General features: G+C 46.8%; 1 protein-coding gene across 1 annotated transcript in view; it reads right to left on the reverse strand.

Annotated features, from left to right (window-relative positions):
• Window positions 1-15,787, reverse strand: part of LOC144692999 (sodium/potassium/calcium exchanger 4-like) — a 278,798-nt gene extending 263,011 nt beyond the window's left edge. The window contains exons 1-2 of the mRNA XM_078562236.1: window positions 15,602-15,787; window positions 14,598-14,711 (exon numbers count right to left, since the gene is read on the reverse strand). Of these exons, the coding sequence (XP_078418362.1) occupies window positions 14,598-14,711; window positions 15,602-15,761 (274 nt within the window). The 5' untranslated portion in view covers window positions 15,762-15,787. The remainder of the gene's footprint in view (window positions 1-14,597; window positions 14,712-15,601) is intronic.
• Between the last annotated feature and the right edge of the window lie 628 nt (window positions 15,788-16,415).

The raw sequence follows: 16,415 nt of genomic DNA on the forward strand, positions 1-16,415 counted from the left end.
TACCTGCCGCTTACTAACACTGTAGACAAAAACTTCCATTACTTTGCTGATGATCAAGAGTAGACTGATGTGGCTGTAATTGGCCAGATTGAATTTGTTCTGCTTTTTGCGGACAGCAGATACCTGGGCAAATTTCCACATTGTCGGGTAGATTTTTTAATCATTCTTTCATGGGCTGTGAGTGTCACTGGCAAGACCAGCATTTGTTGCCCATCCCTAATTGCCCTTGAACTGAGTGGGTTTGAAAGGCCACCTCAGAGGACGGCTAAGAGTCAAACACATTGCTGTTGGTCTCGAGTAGCAAGTAGGCCAGACCAGGTAAGGACAACAGATTTCCTTCCTTAAAGGGAATGCGTGAACCAGATGGGTTTTTACAACAATTGATGATAGTTTCATGGTCACCATTACTGAAACTTGCTTATACAGATTTACTAGTTCAATTTAAATTCCACTAGCTGTCATGAGAGTGTGGGGCAGTTATCAGGTGGCCAAGGGAGTGATCGGGTGGTTAGGGGGGTGATCGGCAGGGGGGGGGGGGTTAACTGGGTAGTCCAGGGGTGGGGGGTGGCCAGGAGGGTGAGGGGGGTATCAGGTGGTTGGGGAATGGTAGTATGGTGGTCAGGAGGGTTAGTTGAGTAGTTGGGGGGTGGGGGTTTAGGGGTGGGGGGTCAGTCGTTTGGAGGGGGGGGGGGGCGGCATCCAGTGGGGTGGGATCAGTGCCATAGTTACTCAGGATTACAACTGGTTTTAATCCTTCTAACCTTTCCTGGGTAAATATTCTGCTAAGCGAGTTGGAACCATCCAATATCTCAGACTTTGGATGGGCCGAAGGGCCTTTTTCTGTGCTGTAGACCTCTATGACTCCATGACTTTAAATCGGAGTTTCAGATGGTTCCAGACACAGTGTAATTGCCAAAGGGAACTGAAGCTTCTCATGTAATTCCTGTGCAGCCCTTGTGTGGGGACCTTGTGTGGAAACTGCGATACCTCCGGGGGAGAACAGAAGATCTGGGCCCTTACTTCACCCTTCCTTAGAACAAAAATCACATGTGCTATTGTGATGCTGGATTAGCAACACTGCTTATTTTTAACATTATGCACATCTTAGAAACGGCTCCTAATCAGATTACCTATTTGCAACAATCTCATTACATTCACAAAGAAGCTATGTTATTACACTGCAAAAAGTGTGTTTGACTGACGGAAAACAATAAATTAGAAAGCCACATAAAAACTTGCATAAGAACACTTTAGTCTAAATTGTGTAAAGGTTTACTTAATCTTTTATCCTACCTCACGCTGAAATCTACCAGACAAAAGCTGGCTACCCACGCTTGCAGTACAATTTTGAAATTGCACTCCATGTGATCAGATTCCTTCAAAATTCTACAGGGAGCACGGCAAACTGCTTCAAAACTCATTTACAAATGCAAATGACTTTTGTGTGACTAAGAGGAACATTTACGAAATGTTTGATAGGAAGAGCTCTACATGAGTGTGCTTCAATGGAATACACAATCTGAGAATGAAATTTAATTACAGAGAGATGTCTTATAGCTGTTATTCCTCAATTGTTCCGACATCAAGCTCAGTTGCTGGAACACAAGGGTTACCTCAGTCGAGTTATTTGTGGCAATATTAAACATGACGGCAGTCTAAATGTCATTTTTATTTTATTATTTTTACAGGTTGCAATTGTGATAACAAAAGTTAAAACACTTTTAACTTGCAGGATTGCGTACTGAGCTGAATCAATTATCTAGCTCCAACTCAAGCTCAATCAGCTGGATGCTCCCCATTCCAAACTATAAATTGCGGCCTTTCACTGTTGCCACTACAGTCCATTGCAAAAGACACCACAGTGCCTGCCACATGATAACAATAGTTAATGTTGAATAGTAAGGAGCTCTTAACATCTCAAAGTGGCCAAAAACATTTAAATGCAACTTAAAGTAGATAAACAGAGTAGGTTGACAGGAAGATTTGAAAAGCACCAGAGCCTGAACTTTACTCTCGGGCAGCGCCTGAAGTCGGAGCGGCTGGAAGCGGATGTAAAACCCGCTCCCGGCCGAGTTTGCACTATGAACGCGATCTTATGCTGGGTGGCCAATTGAGGCCCGCCCAGTGTGAAACACAACCACTAAGTGTGTTTTCTGTGCATGGGGGTGGGAATGCATCGGTCGCCGGGTCCGATGGGGACCCGGCGGGGTGTTCCAAAAGCAGAAGAGGCGGCTCCCTGAAGGCTGCCAAGAGTTGTGGGGGAGGCTGAGGTCGCTGTGTGGAAGCTATTCAAGAAGTGTCCTGGTGTGCAGTCATGGCCTCAGCACCATGTGGTCATGGGAGGCGGGAGGGCAAGTCAGATGGGCACTGTGCCTCCCGTTTCTCAGATGAGTGCCGGGGAATGCTGGTCAAGGAGGTCAGTGCCAGGCAGCATATCCTAATGCCCAGGGGCACCAAGAGAAGGCCACCCCCACCTGACCAAGAAGGCCTCAACAGAGGTCGCCACCCAGGTCAGTGGACACGACGTGGTGCACCACATGTGGCTTCAGTGCCACAAGAGATTCAATGATCTGCTGCGGTCAGCAAGGGTAAGTGCAGAAAATGGCATGGGCCTGTGTGAAGAACCTTAGTCTGGTGCCCTTTGCTGGGAATGTTCACGGATCTATGAGTGTGTATGCTACTGGCACTGAAGCCTGTCCTGCCAAGGCTGGGATGTCAGCACGACGTGCATTGCAGGGCGAGATGTGCCACAGTGACATGGCTCGCCTAATGCCCGGGTGGGAATCAGAAAAGGACCTTCAGGGAGACGGAGCAATAATGAGGCTTTCTATTTCTCCCTCTCAGGAGAAGAGCAGTCATAGTGCTGCGGAGCGCCGCAGAACAGTTGGAGGAGTGCCAAATCTGTGCAACCTCATGAAGCTCAAAAGTGATGCACTGGAGCTGGAACACTTCTGACCAGCTCGCTCCTCCGGTTGCGGTGAGGTGGGGATCTGGGGTGAAAATGTGAGTGCAAGTGACAGATGCGTAGGTGGCGGGTACTGGAAACGTAACTGGCTCCTCACCTGAAACTGAACTGTGGTAGCCAGAGAGCCCATTGAAGCTCCAATGGAGATGGCACCATGCAGCAGCTCTCCACTGCCTCTGCAGCCAGCCTAGCATGCATAGTGACTCTGATGATTGAATGTACTGATCTTTTGCCTTCCTCCCACAGGCGCGCCATCCACAGGAGCTGCTGGCGACCCTGAGGTCCCCCTATTGAGCTCTGAGGAAAACATCACACCTGCACCAGCATCACACTGTCACTCTGAACCAGGCACCAGCACAGGTACTCACACGAGGGTGGGCATTAGTTATTCGGCTCTGTGGGTAATGCACAGTGGTGAGGGCACATCACACTCATATGAGGAGCTGGCAGAGGCAGAGAGGTCCCAGGGAGAAGACCTGGGAGCACAGCTGGAGACCAGGACCATGCTGCATCCGAGGCAGATGATGAGCCTCTGGAGTCATCCATCACACGGCAGATGCTGGATGTCCAGCGTGATGCACGGGGAGGACTGGCGGACTCATGAGAGTCTGCGTGCCATGTTCTCCGTCATGGAGTATTCCATGCGGAGCACGAGTTCTGCATTGACCCTCAACACCGAGCGCACAGCCTCCTCCATTGAGAGAGTGGCGACTCTCATGGAGAGGCAGCTTCAGGAGCAGACTCAGGGGTTCCTGGGGTTACACTCAGACCTGCAAGTCCTCACACAGGCAGTGACCTCAGGAGGTCACTGCCAGTGAGTGAGATGGATGAGGCACCTAGTCTCCCTGATAGGTCCCTGTCCATCAATGGTGAGCAGGGAGGTGCAGACGCACCTCACGCTGCCAGGCGAGTTGCTTGCCGTCTCTGTGGGCTTCTCTCAGGGCACTCTGGATGAGGGCACCAGCTCCTCCACCCCTCTGCCACTGGCCGCTGCATCTGACAATGCAGCAATGACTGAGGAGTACCCAACTATGGGGCTGGATGCACCCTTCCAGGTGGAGCCAACTCAGGCTCTGGCGGCCAAAGGACGACTGTCAAGGTCATCAGGGCCACCAGGACAGCAGAGTCAGCAAGCTGCCTCCAACACCACTGTCAGCGAGGGGGGGCATCAAGATGCAGCACCCACAGATGTAAGTTGAAGGCATCTTGAGCACAGCAGAGGCGTGTCACAGGTGACATTTTTTGCATTAATTATTTTGACCCTTGTGTTAGGGATGGACACTTTGTTTGTTCATGTGAAGTAACAAACATTCATTTGACTGGGCTGAGTTGGCTGGATGGTATGAATAGGTGCCAGATGCAGCACATGCTTGTAAAAGTATGGCAGTGTGTGGTGCTGGCATACTGGGTTGGGTTCTCATTTATTGATTGTTAGCAAAGGAGACAGTGCCATTGGCTTGACAAGGCATTGATGCCTTGGATGCCTAGCAGAAGGTTCGCTGCATCAAAGATTCCTAGTGTCCCCTGCCACCATGAGGGTTCCTGTCCTCTGCCTCGAGGTCTTCACCCTGCGCCTCCCCAGGCTCTTCCTCTGAACCATCACTCGAGTCATCCTCCATGGCCTGTGGAGCTGCCTCACTTTCCTCAGCCTTGCCAGAGCCAGGTTATGCAGGGCGCAGCATGCGACAACTATGAGGGAGAAACACTCTGGAGGATATTGCATTATACCCCCTGACTGGTCCAGGCATTTGAAACACATCTTCAGGAGCCTGACGATCCTCCCCACCACCGCCCTTGTGAAGGCATGACTCCATTGTATCTCTCCTCGGTGTCAGTTCTTGGGTGATGGAGTGGGGTCATCAGCCACCTCTCCAAGGGATAGCCCTCATCACCCAGGAGCAATCCACGCACTCGTGCAGGAGCCATGTACAGCCGTGGTACCTGTGAGTGCCGCAAGACATAAGCATCGTGTGAGCTCCCAGGGTAACGGGCATAAACCTGGAAAATCTGTGTCCTGTGGTCACAGACACAGACAATCTGAACATTCACTGAGTGGAGCCCCTTTCTGATTATGGAAGCTCCAGGCTCACCTGCTGGCACCTTTACACCCTGGACTCAGAGGAACCCAGCCATTGCAGCAAAGCCTCATGTTGTCTCCACCTGGCTCGCCTCATCTGTCCAGAAGTGGATGAACGTGCAGACATGTCTAAAGATAACATCTGTCATGAGCTTGACACAACTGGGTGCAGCTGATTGAGAAATGCTGCACAGATCCCCCACTGGGCCCGGAAAAGAAGCGGAGGCATAGAAGTTGAGGGCCACCCATGACCTTCAAAGCCGCCGGCATGGGATGTCCGCCCACACAATTGGAGGCGATTTCCAGACCTATCATGTGACATATCGCTATCACCATGTCTCTGGAGAGGCAGAGTCTCCTGCGGCACTGGACCTGGGACATCTGGGAGGTAGTTGGAGCGCTGCCTGAACACTCTAGCCACTGGATAGTGGTGTCTTCGGCATGCCCTCCTGCCTTGGCCTCCCTGCTGGTCCTGCACCAACCAAGTCTCCGTGCCTCTCCTCTTAAAGGTCTGTCCCTAGGATGCTGCGAAGGCCAACCTGGCCTCCTCTCCCTCCTGCCCCTCCCTTCCTCTTCAGAGGACGTTCCACCAGCAGAATGCACCAACCCCATTAGATGAGATGCAGAGGAGCAGTGCCTTGAAGATGAAGGAGCTCTGTGCTGCGATACTCAGAGGAACCTTCCAGAGAACATGAGGACCTGAGATGCTGAAAGGCAGGCTTGACGATCAAACAAGATGCCAAGAAACACTGTACTCACACAGCAAAGGACTGGCAATGACAGAGAAAGTGCTGCTGCTCTGGGGGTCTTTTATCCTGCCCATGGATGAGGAAATGATTAAAATGTGAATTCCGCCCACCCGTTTTGCCCATGCGATGGGCTAAAAATTGCACTGGCAACGTAAAATCAAGGTCAATAGGTTTTTTAATGACCTTAACTGTCCCTTTAATTGTTGGTGCGTGCTGCTCCAAGTCCCGCATGCACCCACTGATCTCAATATTGCACGTGATGGCATTGGGACACACGCCCGGTGTCTTTTCGCACAATTTTACGTGCGTTTGGGTCAGGCACGTGCCTGACTGTGGGAAGCAAGATTCAAGCCCAGGTTTTCAAAATCTTTTTGTCTTGTTTAAATACATTTACAAACATGTATCTCTGTAACCTTCTCCCACCCTATAACTCACTGAGATCTCTGCATCTTCCAACTCTGGCTTCCCCGATTTTCATCGCTTCACCACTGATGGCTGTTCCTTCGGTTGTCTAGGCCGCAAGCTCTCAAATTCCCTCCCTAAACCCCTCTGTCTTTCTACCTCTCTCTCCTCCTTTTAGCCTCTCCTTAAAAATGTACCTCTTTGAACAAGCTTTTGGTCACCTGTTCTAATGTCTCCTTATGTGGCTCGATGTCAAATTCTACTCATTAACATGAAACCTCTTGGAACTACGTTAAAGGCACTAAATAAATGCAAGCTGTTGTTAATATTCAATTATCGAGTTTAAGATGCTGGCTGTAGTAGGAGGGTCTGGTACATGCAGGGTTAGTGTGGGACTGGGTACAGTACTGCCCACACACGTGATGTAAGAAGGCACATGACCTAGGCCTAGGGTCAGTGTGGTGTTGGCCTAGGATGGCGATAGTTCCATACCTGTATCCTTTACTGTATAGTTGTATTTAGTGACAAGTAGTTAATAATGACTAGCTATCAGCACACAAAAGACTATGAAGACTTCTTTAACAGACACGTTCTGCAACCAACACTGGCCACCACTTGGGAAGCAGTACCCCAAGCACGCGAGGCAGAATCTCTTCACCTTAGTCCCTGCCAAATTGGTGGGACCATTTTCAGTTGCTGTGCACATCTGATCCTCACATCCCAAAGCAAACTAATTATCATCCCGCCTCTGGGCTTCCTGACCAATTAAGAAGGAAGTATTTCTGATTAAAGGGTCCGCAGCATGGGTTACAAGGGCTCAACAGCACTTGTAACACATGAGAGCACTGAGGAGCCAGGGGCCTCAGGAGGGCACGAGCGGAGTAGCATCATACTTTCAGGTACCGAGTTCCATACTCCGACTTGCCCAGCATTCTCCTGCACAGCACGCCTCAGGTCAATACATTCATTCCTCTCCCCACAGTCATCTCATCTCTCCACATGAACAACTGTTCACAGTCAGTCTCAGCCTACTGTCCTCTTGCACCCATGCCTCACAGTCACTCTCCACATTTGGTGTCCTTCCCTCCTCTCCATACAAGCCATGACAAACAAACAGTCACATCTCTATTTTCTCTCCTTTCAGAAGAAAGGACAAAACCTGGAGACAGGCAGAGACCTGGTGGGGGTTGTAGTGGGGAAAGTGGCCCTGCAGTGACAGGTGCCTTGTCGGCCATTGGCAATGCATGCCCACCTGCTCCACTGGGAGAGAGGTCGTGTGCCGGGAGGTTTGCAGGTGCCATCAGTGACCTGCCGTGAGAGCCTGAGCCTGAGCAAGAGAGAGTTGACCCTTTGCCTGTAGACCCTGTGTTGCGGGTCCAGCCTCCTTCCAGCGAGATCTTGATGCCCATCCCCTCTGCCCCATGGAGGGGCAGGTGACTGAGGAGAAGGTAGGTGCTACTGCTCCTGCTGCTGCTGATGGTGGTGGTGTGGCCTTTGCTCTCCTGCCGATCAGCAGAGGTGGAAGGTGGAGCTGCATAAGCTGTACCCATGCCGCAGTGAAGCCTGGCAGCGGGAAGTGTAGCTGAAGGTGAGTGAAGTGCTGGGCAAGTGAAATGCCCTCCAAGAAGTTGACAATCACCTGCCGTGCAGTGAAAGAGCAGCAGCCTCTCACCAGGCCATGGCTGGAGCTCTTCAGTGTAACTGATCAAAACCTTCCCAGCTCGTCAGTTTCACTGAAGGAGCTCCTCCCACTGTGCGCTCGAGTTGCCGACAGGTCAGGAAACAGGGCTCCTTGCTGGGAAATCCAGGGTTCAGGATCAAAACAGTCAATAATTGGCTTAACTAACTTAATCACTTCCTAAATACTTACCTGACAGATCCAAGGAAGCTCCCCACTTGTCTTCAATGGCTGCCTGGGAGAATCAGGAACGGGGCAGGATCCCGATCGGGCATCAATTTCTGTGGCCTTCCCTGCCCTTAAGCACTGGAATCCACCTCCCGCAGGTTGGAAAAATTCTGCCATGGTGTCAGTTGGTGAAACTCTCAGAAGTCAGAGGGTTCAAATCCTGCCCCAGGGACTCCAGCACAAAGGTCTAGGCTGACACTCCACTGGAGTGCTGCACTGTCCGAGGTACCGGTTTTCAGATGGGACATGCAATCGAAGCCCTGTCTGCCCTTTCAGGTAAACGTAGAAGACTCCATTGCACAGTTTCAAGAAGTGCAGGGAGTTATCCTTGGTGCCCTGCCCAATACTTATCCCTCAATCAACATCACAAAAAGAGATTCTCCGTTCATTATCGCATTGCTGCTTGTAGAAACTTGCAGTGCAATACCTGTTTGGTGTCATCTCACATAGCATCAGCATTCTACAGCCTAAACCAGAGAGTGTGGTCACTTACAGTGACAATCCAGCCAGGCCCTCATAATGGGAGTCAGTGTCACTTGCTTTGGTGTAGCTCCAATAGTTGCCATTCAGACTCTAGGTTCAAACCTATTCCCTGCCTTGGAGAGGCAGACATCCGCATTGCAGAGAAAGACGTCAAGCCTGAAAAGGTTGACAGAGCAATTGGATAGAGGTCTACTGTCCTGCAGATTTGCAAATGCAATGAGCTAGGCAGTGGCACAGCCAGAGCAAAACATATTGACCTTTCTCAGGCCATCACCAGCTCTTCTCCTCTGTTACCCTCTCAACCAATATCAGCCGTAGTGCCAACAAGATTCACACAGGCTCAAAAAGATTTTTAATTCTTGCACTGGATGCGGGTGTTGCGGGCAATTCCAGCATTTATTAGCCATCCCTATGTGCCCTCCCTGACAACTGAGCAGCTTGCTAGGGCATTTTCAGAGGGCAGTTAAGAGTCGACCAATTTGCTGTGGGGCTGGAGTCATGCGTAGGCCAAAGCAGGTGAGGATGGCTGAAGGAAGGAGCATTAAAGTACATTAATGAACCAGATGGGTTTTTAATGATAATTCAGCAGTTACATGATCATCATTAATGAGATTAGCTTTTTATTCCATGAACTATATTTAAATTCTTCAGCAGCCATGGTGGGATTTGACCTCCTGTCTCCAGATCATTAGTCCTGTAAGCCTCTGGATTTCTGGCCCAGTTCCCTTAAGCTGACATGCAACTGCCAGCAGCCCTCACAGGCGCAAATGCCTAGAAGTCACCGACCACAAGCATCTCAAGGGTCCCAGCATGAGCAATCTTCCACCAGCTTTGCTGAGGCCACTAGGGAAGCATCTCTTAGAAGTATTAAGAGTGTGGAAACCTTCTTATAAGAAAGGCACCATCAGCTGGCACCAGAGCATGAATTGAATAGATAGCAGTTATTATGTTTGCCATTAAATTAATCACCTTTATCGTATTTGGCATCGTGTGCTACAGTGTGGTTTTATAGCATCAACTGAGTCAGCGCTGTCAGTATGTCACTGGTACACAGGTTGCTGAATAGTATGAATGTTCCTTAATTCAGGATGAAAGGAGTGGGGAAAGATGTAACAAGGAATGTGAATTCAATGGGGCCCTATACAGAGGAATGAACAGGTCACCGGAATCGCTGAGCAATGAACCCCTCCCTCACTGCAAGACATTTAGGTGGCCTCGTTCTTCCGCTGGTTCCTTACCTTCCACAGGTTTTCCTCAGCCTGTGAGGCCTGCTGCTGCTCCTCCTCCAACTACACGCCTTTCTGTATGGTGAGGTTGTGTAGAATTTAGCACACTGCTATCATGTACAAGGTCTTTAGTGGGGCATATTGAAGGGAGCGCCCAGACCTGTAAAGGCACCTGAATTTGTGCTTCAGCAATTCCAATGGCATGCTCTATAATCATCATCCTGGCGGTCCCCTGACTTTGGTTAAATCAGTGTTCCTCAGGTATGGTGGGGTGACATCTATCCTGCCATATTCCTGGAAGGGTTAGTGGGATGGTGGGGTGATGGTAGATAGTCACAGGATAAATGCATCTTGACAGCTGCCTAGGTACTTGCACAACCATGCATAATCCTATTGCTGTGATCAGACACTGCTGGACATTAATGTCTTCATGAATTGATAGGTGCTACTACTGGGGAAGGAGGGAACTGTTTCAATGGGATGGTGTCCACTTAAACACGTATCAAATAACTAGGCTGCTAGATAGGGGTTTAAACTAAAAAGGGGAGAGAGAGTTCAGCTAGGGGTAAATTTATAAATCTGAAGAAAAATGTCAAGACTGTGAAGCACAGGAGCAATCTGGGTAAAATCAAGCAGGTTGAGTCAAGAAGGGACAGAGAATTTAATCATGGTATTAGGGTATTAGGAACCAAGGCCACACCAGGAAATAATAGCTAAAAGTTAAAATTAAAAGCGCTATATCCAAATGCACGTAGCATTTTTAACAAAATAGATGAATTAACATCATAAATGGTGATAAAGAGGTTTAAACTAGTAGCCATTACAAGAACATGGTTGCAGGGTGGCCAAAATTGGGAACTAAATATTTCAGGGTACCTGAATTTTAGGGGAAAAAAGGCAAAATGGAAAAGGAGGTGGCGTAACCCTGATAATAACGGATGAGATAAAGGCAGAAGTGGAAAAGAATCTTATCCTGGAAAATCAGGATGTAGAATCTATATAGTGGAACTAAAAAAAAAAGTTCAGAAAACACAGGGGGCAGTAGTTTATAGGACCCCTTCCAGTAATCAGAGTGTTAGATAGAGTACACATCAGGAAATTAGAGGCACATACAACAAGGATAATGCAATAATTGTGGGGGACATTATTCTTCATATTACTGGGCACACCAAATTAACAAAGTAGCTTGGAGGACAACTTCATGGAACTTATCTGAAAGAGCTTTCTAGAACAATATATGTTAAGGAACTAACTAGGAAAGAGGCTATTTTAGATCAAGAGCTACCTAATGAGACAGGGTTAATTAGCAATCTTATAATAAAAGATCCATGCCTCTGACCCCACTAATCAAATCTAAACTATTACTGTGACGGCCTCCTGGATAAAATTGTCCAAAAAGCTCTTCCCTTCCTTAATGCATTGCAATGCCTGTACTTCGGACTCCAGATCAATAACTCTCAGCTTAAGTTCCTTGAATTGCAGATGTTGTGGCTGCTCAGGACTTCCCTGGTCTCCATGACCACCCCACTTTCTCCAGATGTGGTACACCTCCTGCAGTGTCATCTCCATCTAACCTTATTTTATATATTTGATTAATTAAAGTTTTATGTAATTAATTCTCTTGGATTGTTTTTAGTTTTTTAAGCTAATTTTAACAAGTTTAAATTATTAATATAATAAAGTAATAGTTGTAGGCTACTAGTTCTAACTACTTAGTGCCTCAAGTTTTCACACACGCTAAGTAAATCTGTTATCGTAACCCTCTACTTCCTTTTCCCTCATAATCTTGGTCTAGCTTCTCCTGAAAACACATCTATAATATTTGTTTCACCCACTCCCTGTGGTAGGGAGTTCCACATTCTCACTACTCTTTGGGTAAGAAAGTTTCTTCTGAATCCGCTATTAAATTTCTTGGTGAATATATTATATTGAGGGCCTGTAATTATGCTCTTCCCCATGAGTGGAAATATTCTATCTGTATCCACTCTCTCAAAACGTTTCACAATTTTAAAGACCTCCATTAGGTCACCTCTCAGCCTTCTTTTTTCAAGAGAACAGAGATCCAGTCTGTCCATTATTTCCTGATATGAATACCCACAGATTCCTGGTATCATCCTTATTGATCTTTTCTATACCGGCTCCTGTGCCACGTATGCTTTCTATATAATAGCAAGCTGAACTGCACACAGTGTGGTCTAACCAAGGTTTGATACAGGCTTATCATAACTTCCCTTTTAAATTCCATTCATCTAGAAAAAAAGCCTAGTGCTAGTTTGCTGTACTTATTGCCTTGATAACCTGTGGCACAAGGTTTAGTGGTTGGTGTTTTTTTACTCTGTTTCTTCTATCCCACCTGGACTTGCACCTTCCAAGTGACCTCCCTATTCTGACACCAAAATGTACTTCCTAATATTTATCTGTGTTGAACTTTATTTGCCAATTATTTGCCCATTCTACAGTTAATTAATATCCTCCTGTAATTTGTTTCAGTCCTCCTCAGTATTGGCTAAACCACATCACCACCACCATCCCCCAACCCCCACCCCCCACCCACCAAACCCCAATTTGGTATCATCTGCAAACCTAGAAATAATGTTTTTGATTCCAAAGTCCCGACTGCAAACTCCAGGCCATTGATTTTCATAAATTTCAAATGTCATCTATGCTCACGCTCACTAACATTTGTGGCTCTTTTCCCTATCCAATAAGTTGAGCAATCATTTCTGGTTCACTGTGTTATATGCTTCACGTGCGTTATATGCTTCACGTGAGGTCATTCAAAGAAAACTGTTTCTCCTGGTCAGATTCAAAAGAGCTGTGATGATCTTTTAAAGTTACACATAGTCTGCATTGTTTCAAAACAGTGCACCATATCTTTATATTCATATTGTACCAACATCCTCTTGTATACTGAAGAACACCCAGTACAGAACCGTGAGAATCCTGCTGTTACACATCATTCATTCTAATATTTAGAGAACTAGTTCTGATTATTAGTTTGTGGAAGTCATAAATATGCTAGAATTTGTGAACACAGAAAATACCATTGAGTGCGCACCTTCCATAGATCATTTATGATCCGCTCTGTCACAGATGTCTGAAAAAAAGCTCCACATAATATATTTCTTGATTGCCAAAGGTAATCTTCCTATCCCCACACCTTCACTATTGCAATCTGACATCAGGTAACAGCCCTGTTCCTAAGCACATTTCAGCACCACAGGAATCATAGAGAACTGCTTTCCCCTGTTCTAGAAGCTGGGCAGTACCTGGATACCATGAACAGGCTGGATCTCTGTACCTGCATAAAAGGAAACTGTAACAAGGCCCATCTGATTTTCAACTGACAGAAAATCACATGGGCTCCGTATGGACATGCATCCCTCTCCAGCAATTTCCTTATGTACTTCACCCAAGTGACACAATATGTAATCACAATAAAAATCTGCCCCCACTTTCCCTATACATAATTTAATCACATAGGTTGACATGTATCATTTTTGCCTCCAATCCTCCTTCCAACTGATATTTGTCCAACTTCTGGCTGATAGGGTTCATTACCACAGTATTAATCATTTCTAATGGAGTCCACTCTGCACTGCTCTACTACATAGAATTTTACAACACAGAAACAAGCCATTCAATTGTTTCATATTGGAGTGCATGCTCCACACAAGCCTCTCCCACCTTACCATCTCACCCTTTCAACATATCTTTCTATTCCTTTCTCCCTCATGTTTATCTAGATTTCCCTTTAACGCTTCAATGATATTCACTGCAGCCACTCCATAAGGAGCAAGTTTTGCATTCTCACCACTCTGAGTAAAGAAGTTTTTCCTGAATTGTATATCGGACTTATGGGTGACGACTTGTTAAAATAAAGCCTCTAGTTTTCGACTCCCTACAAGTGTAAACATCTTTATGCATATCCTATCAATCTGCTTTATCATTTTAAAGACCTCAATCACCTCTTAGTCTTTTCTAGTAGAAAGAGTCTGTTCAGTCTTTCCTCAACTCTTTGCTTGAAGCTGGTTAATTTTAAATCTGTATCCTTTAACTCTACCCCGACAGTCGAGGCCATATGGTTAACGTTTTCAGTATTTTAAAGACTATGGATCATCTCCCCTTCAGTTGCAAATTACCACTGAGAAAACCAAATATAAAACCACTTGAACAGTCACTTGGAAAAGGCTATTGCCTCGTGCCTTGTGGTGTTTATTTGAGTGACAGGAGACTGTCCTAATGAACGTGTTATGAAACAGACGGTCATGGTGTTGTGGAACTGAGCATAAAAAAGACTAGATCGTGCAGGCACCTTAACTGGAAGTTCTACGACCTACCAGGGAACTGTTAGAAAAGTTTTTTTTAAAAAGGGGGTGATATTGCTTGGAAATAGAATAGTTTCCAGGCAAAATCTTAACCAGTGACAGTCTGAATCGGATAAACAAATGGGTTCCACACATCTATTTGATCGAAATGTGGTGCCAAATGGAGAACCCCTGAAAAGGTACGAAGTAAGAAACCATAAATACCTTCCACTGAACTATAATGCTTGCCTGCAGTAAATTGTTGCCTTGACTCTCCCTAGCAGCACAAGAGCAGTTCTACCAGCATACACTGGCTTTGACATCTTCACACAAAGTGGTTACTATAGCAGCATATATTTGATTAGCGCCGCATCCAATCTGGTTCAATATCTAATGACTGCTGCACTCCCCAAAAGGGGACTTGGATGTCAAATAATATTTAAACAGCAATTCAGTCTTGGGCATTCTGGCGTGCTCCTTACCTGGCTCGGTGCAGTTCTTTGCTTGTGTGTCGTTGGCTGTTGTTGCCACCATTAGCCTCCTGCTCCACCACCTTGGGTCCAGTGTGGCTTGGTGTCCAGTCTGATTTTCGTGTTCTGTTGGGAGTTATCAATTGGGGTGAATTAGTCTTTCACGGGGAAGATGCCGATTTGTCCGCCGGAGGCACTGGGATTGCAATCTATTTCTCGACTCCACATCTCTGATCTTATTTCAGTCCGAACTCTCCAGCCAAGCCCACGCCAGTAGGCTGCAAGGAGCATTTTCAAAACTTACCGGTGCAAAATCCCAATAACAAATGGGGTCATCCCGAACGGCAGATTGAACAAATCCCAACACAATTCATTCATAACATCCTCCTAATTGCAGAGTTTCCGCAGGATGCCACAATACTTAAAACGACCTTCACATGCACGAATTACGACCCCTGAATAGAACTTGTTATATTTTATTGCAAATTGCATTTTGCTAAAAAAAATAAACATTCTTAAAGGGTTAAACAAGACTTGCATTGGAAAATAATGACAGGCCTTTACCAATAGTGATACCCTGGGGAGGGGGGAGGGGGGGGGTACTTCACACATCCTCCAGGGCAGCTACATCAAGGATGTTTTATTGCGGAGGTAACCTTATTCCATAAATATCAAACTTCTCAGTTATTATATAGTCCAATCGATTTTGGACAAAGCCGCACAAACTCGTGCTGTGCTCAGTTCATTACTCCGCTGGGGTAGCACAGGGAGATGCAAACTTGCAGTGGAATCACTTAAACTGCAGCCTGGAAAATGTTATATTTTAATACAAAACAAATAGGGTGGGGGGGAGGGGGCGGTTTAACACCGTTTGGGGTGGGGGGAGAGGGGGAGAAGGAGAGGGAGAGGGAAAAATCATTAAACATTTTTTTTTCCAAAGCAGTTTTGCAGTGATTAGGTAGGGACCAGGTAGAAAAGTTCAATTTCCTCGACGAGGAAAAGCTGCACTCACTCACCTAGTCTCGATAAGAGGCTGCACAGACACCAGGCGAGGAACAGAATGCTGCAGGAGACGCCGACCTGATAAAGAAACATCTCTCTCCTCCTGCGAACTTTGGTCATTTTTGCAAACGTTGACATTATTGTATTTCTCGGTCGCTTGGTCCGTGAATCCATCGCCTCGACAATTTTTGCTTTTGTTTTATTGCGGGTTGGGTTGGTGGGGGGTGATGGGGGGGGGGGGTGGAGAGGTGGGGTAAGGTAAGAAAACGTATTTGTTTCCTTTTTATTTTGTCCCGCCCACCCCCTCCAGTGTGTGTTTAAACTCCGGCGCCAGTTCTCATTTCATGGCTTTTTGATGCAGTGTCGAGATCACATGTGAGCTGCAGGTTTCAGGGACTAGGGAGAGTGAGAGAGTGAGTGAGAGAGAGAGAGAAGAGGCTTGTCAGTTTTGAGGACGCCCCGCCGCTTCGGGTAAATGACGAGAGCTCGTAAATTTCTTCCTAAGGGGATTTTTCTTGGGAGTTCTCTTAGGATTCACAAATCACCCCCGAGCCTCAGAGGGGGGGGGGGAAATGTCAATGCAAAAATAATCAGGGGATAAATTACAAATCCTCATCTTTATAATAAAGAAGAAGTTTTGGGGCTTTTTTTGTTTTGTTGTTGGATGCAGTCCCAGGTCGCACTCCCAGGTCTTGGTGCTACCCTCCAGGCATGTCACAACTGCTACATGCATGTCTTGTGCACCCTTCCCCTCAAGTTTGATCCCTAAGCTATATTTCCTCTCTCTTTTAACTTTGACTCTGCCGTGCGCAGCTTCGTGACCCTTGG

The sequence above is a fragment of the Cetorhinus maximus genome, chromosome 18, assembly GCF_964194155.1.
Source record: "Cetorhinus maximus chromosome 18, sCetMax3.hap1.1, whole genome shotgun sequence".
NCBI lineage: Eukaryota > Metazoa > Chordata > Chondrichthyes > Lamniformes > Cetorhinidae > Cetorhinus > Cetorhinus maximus.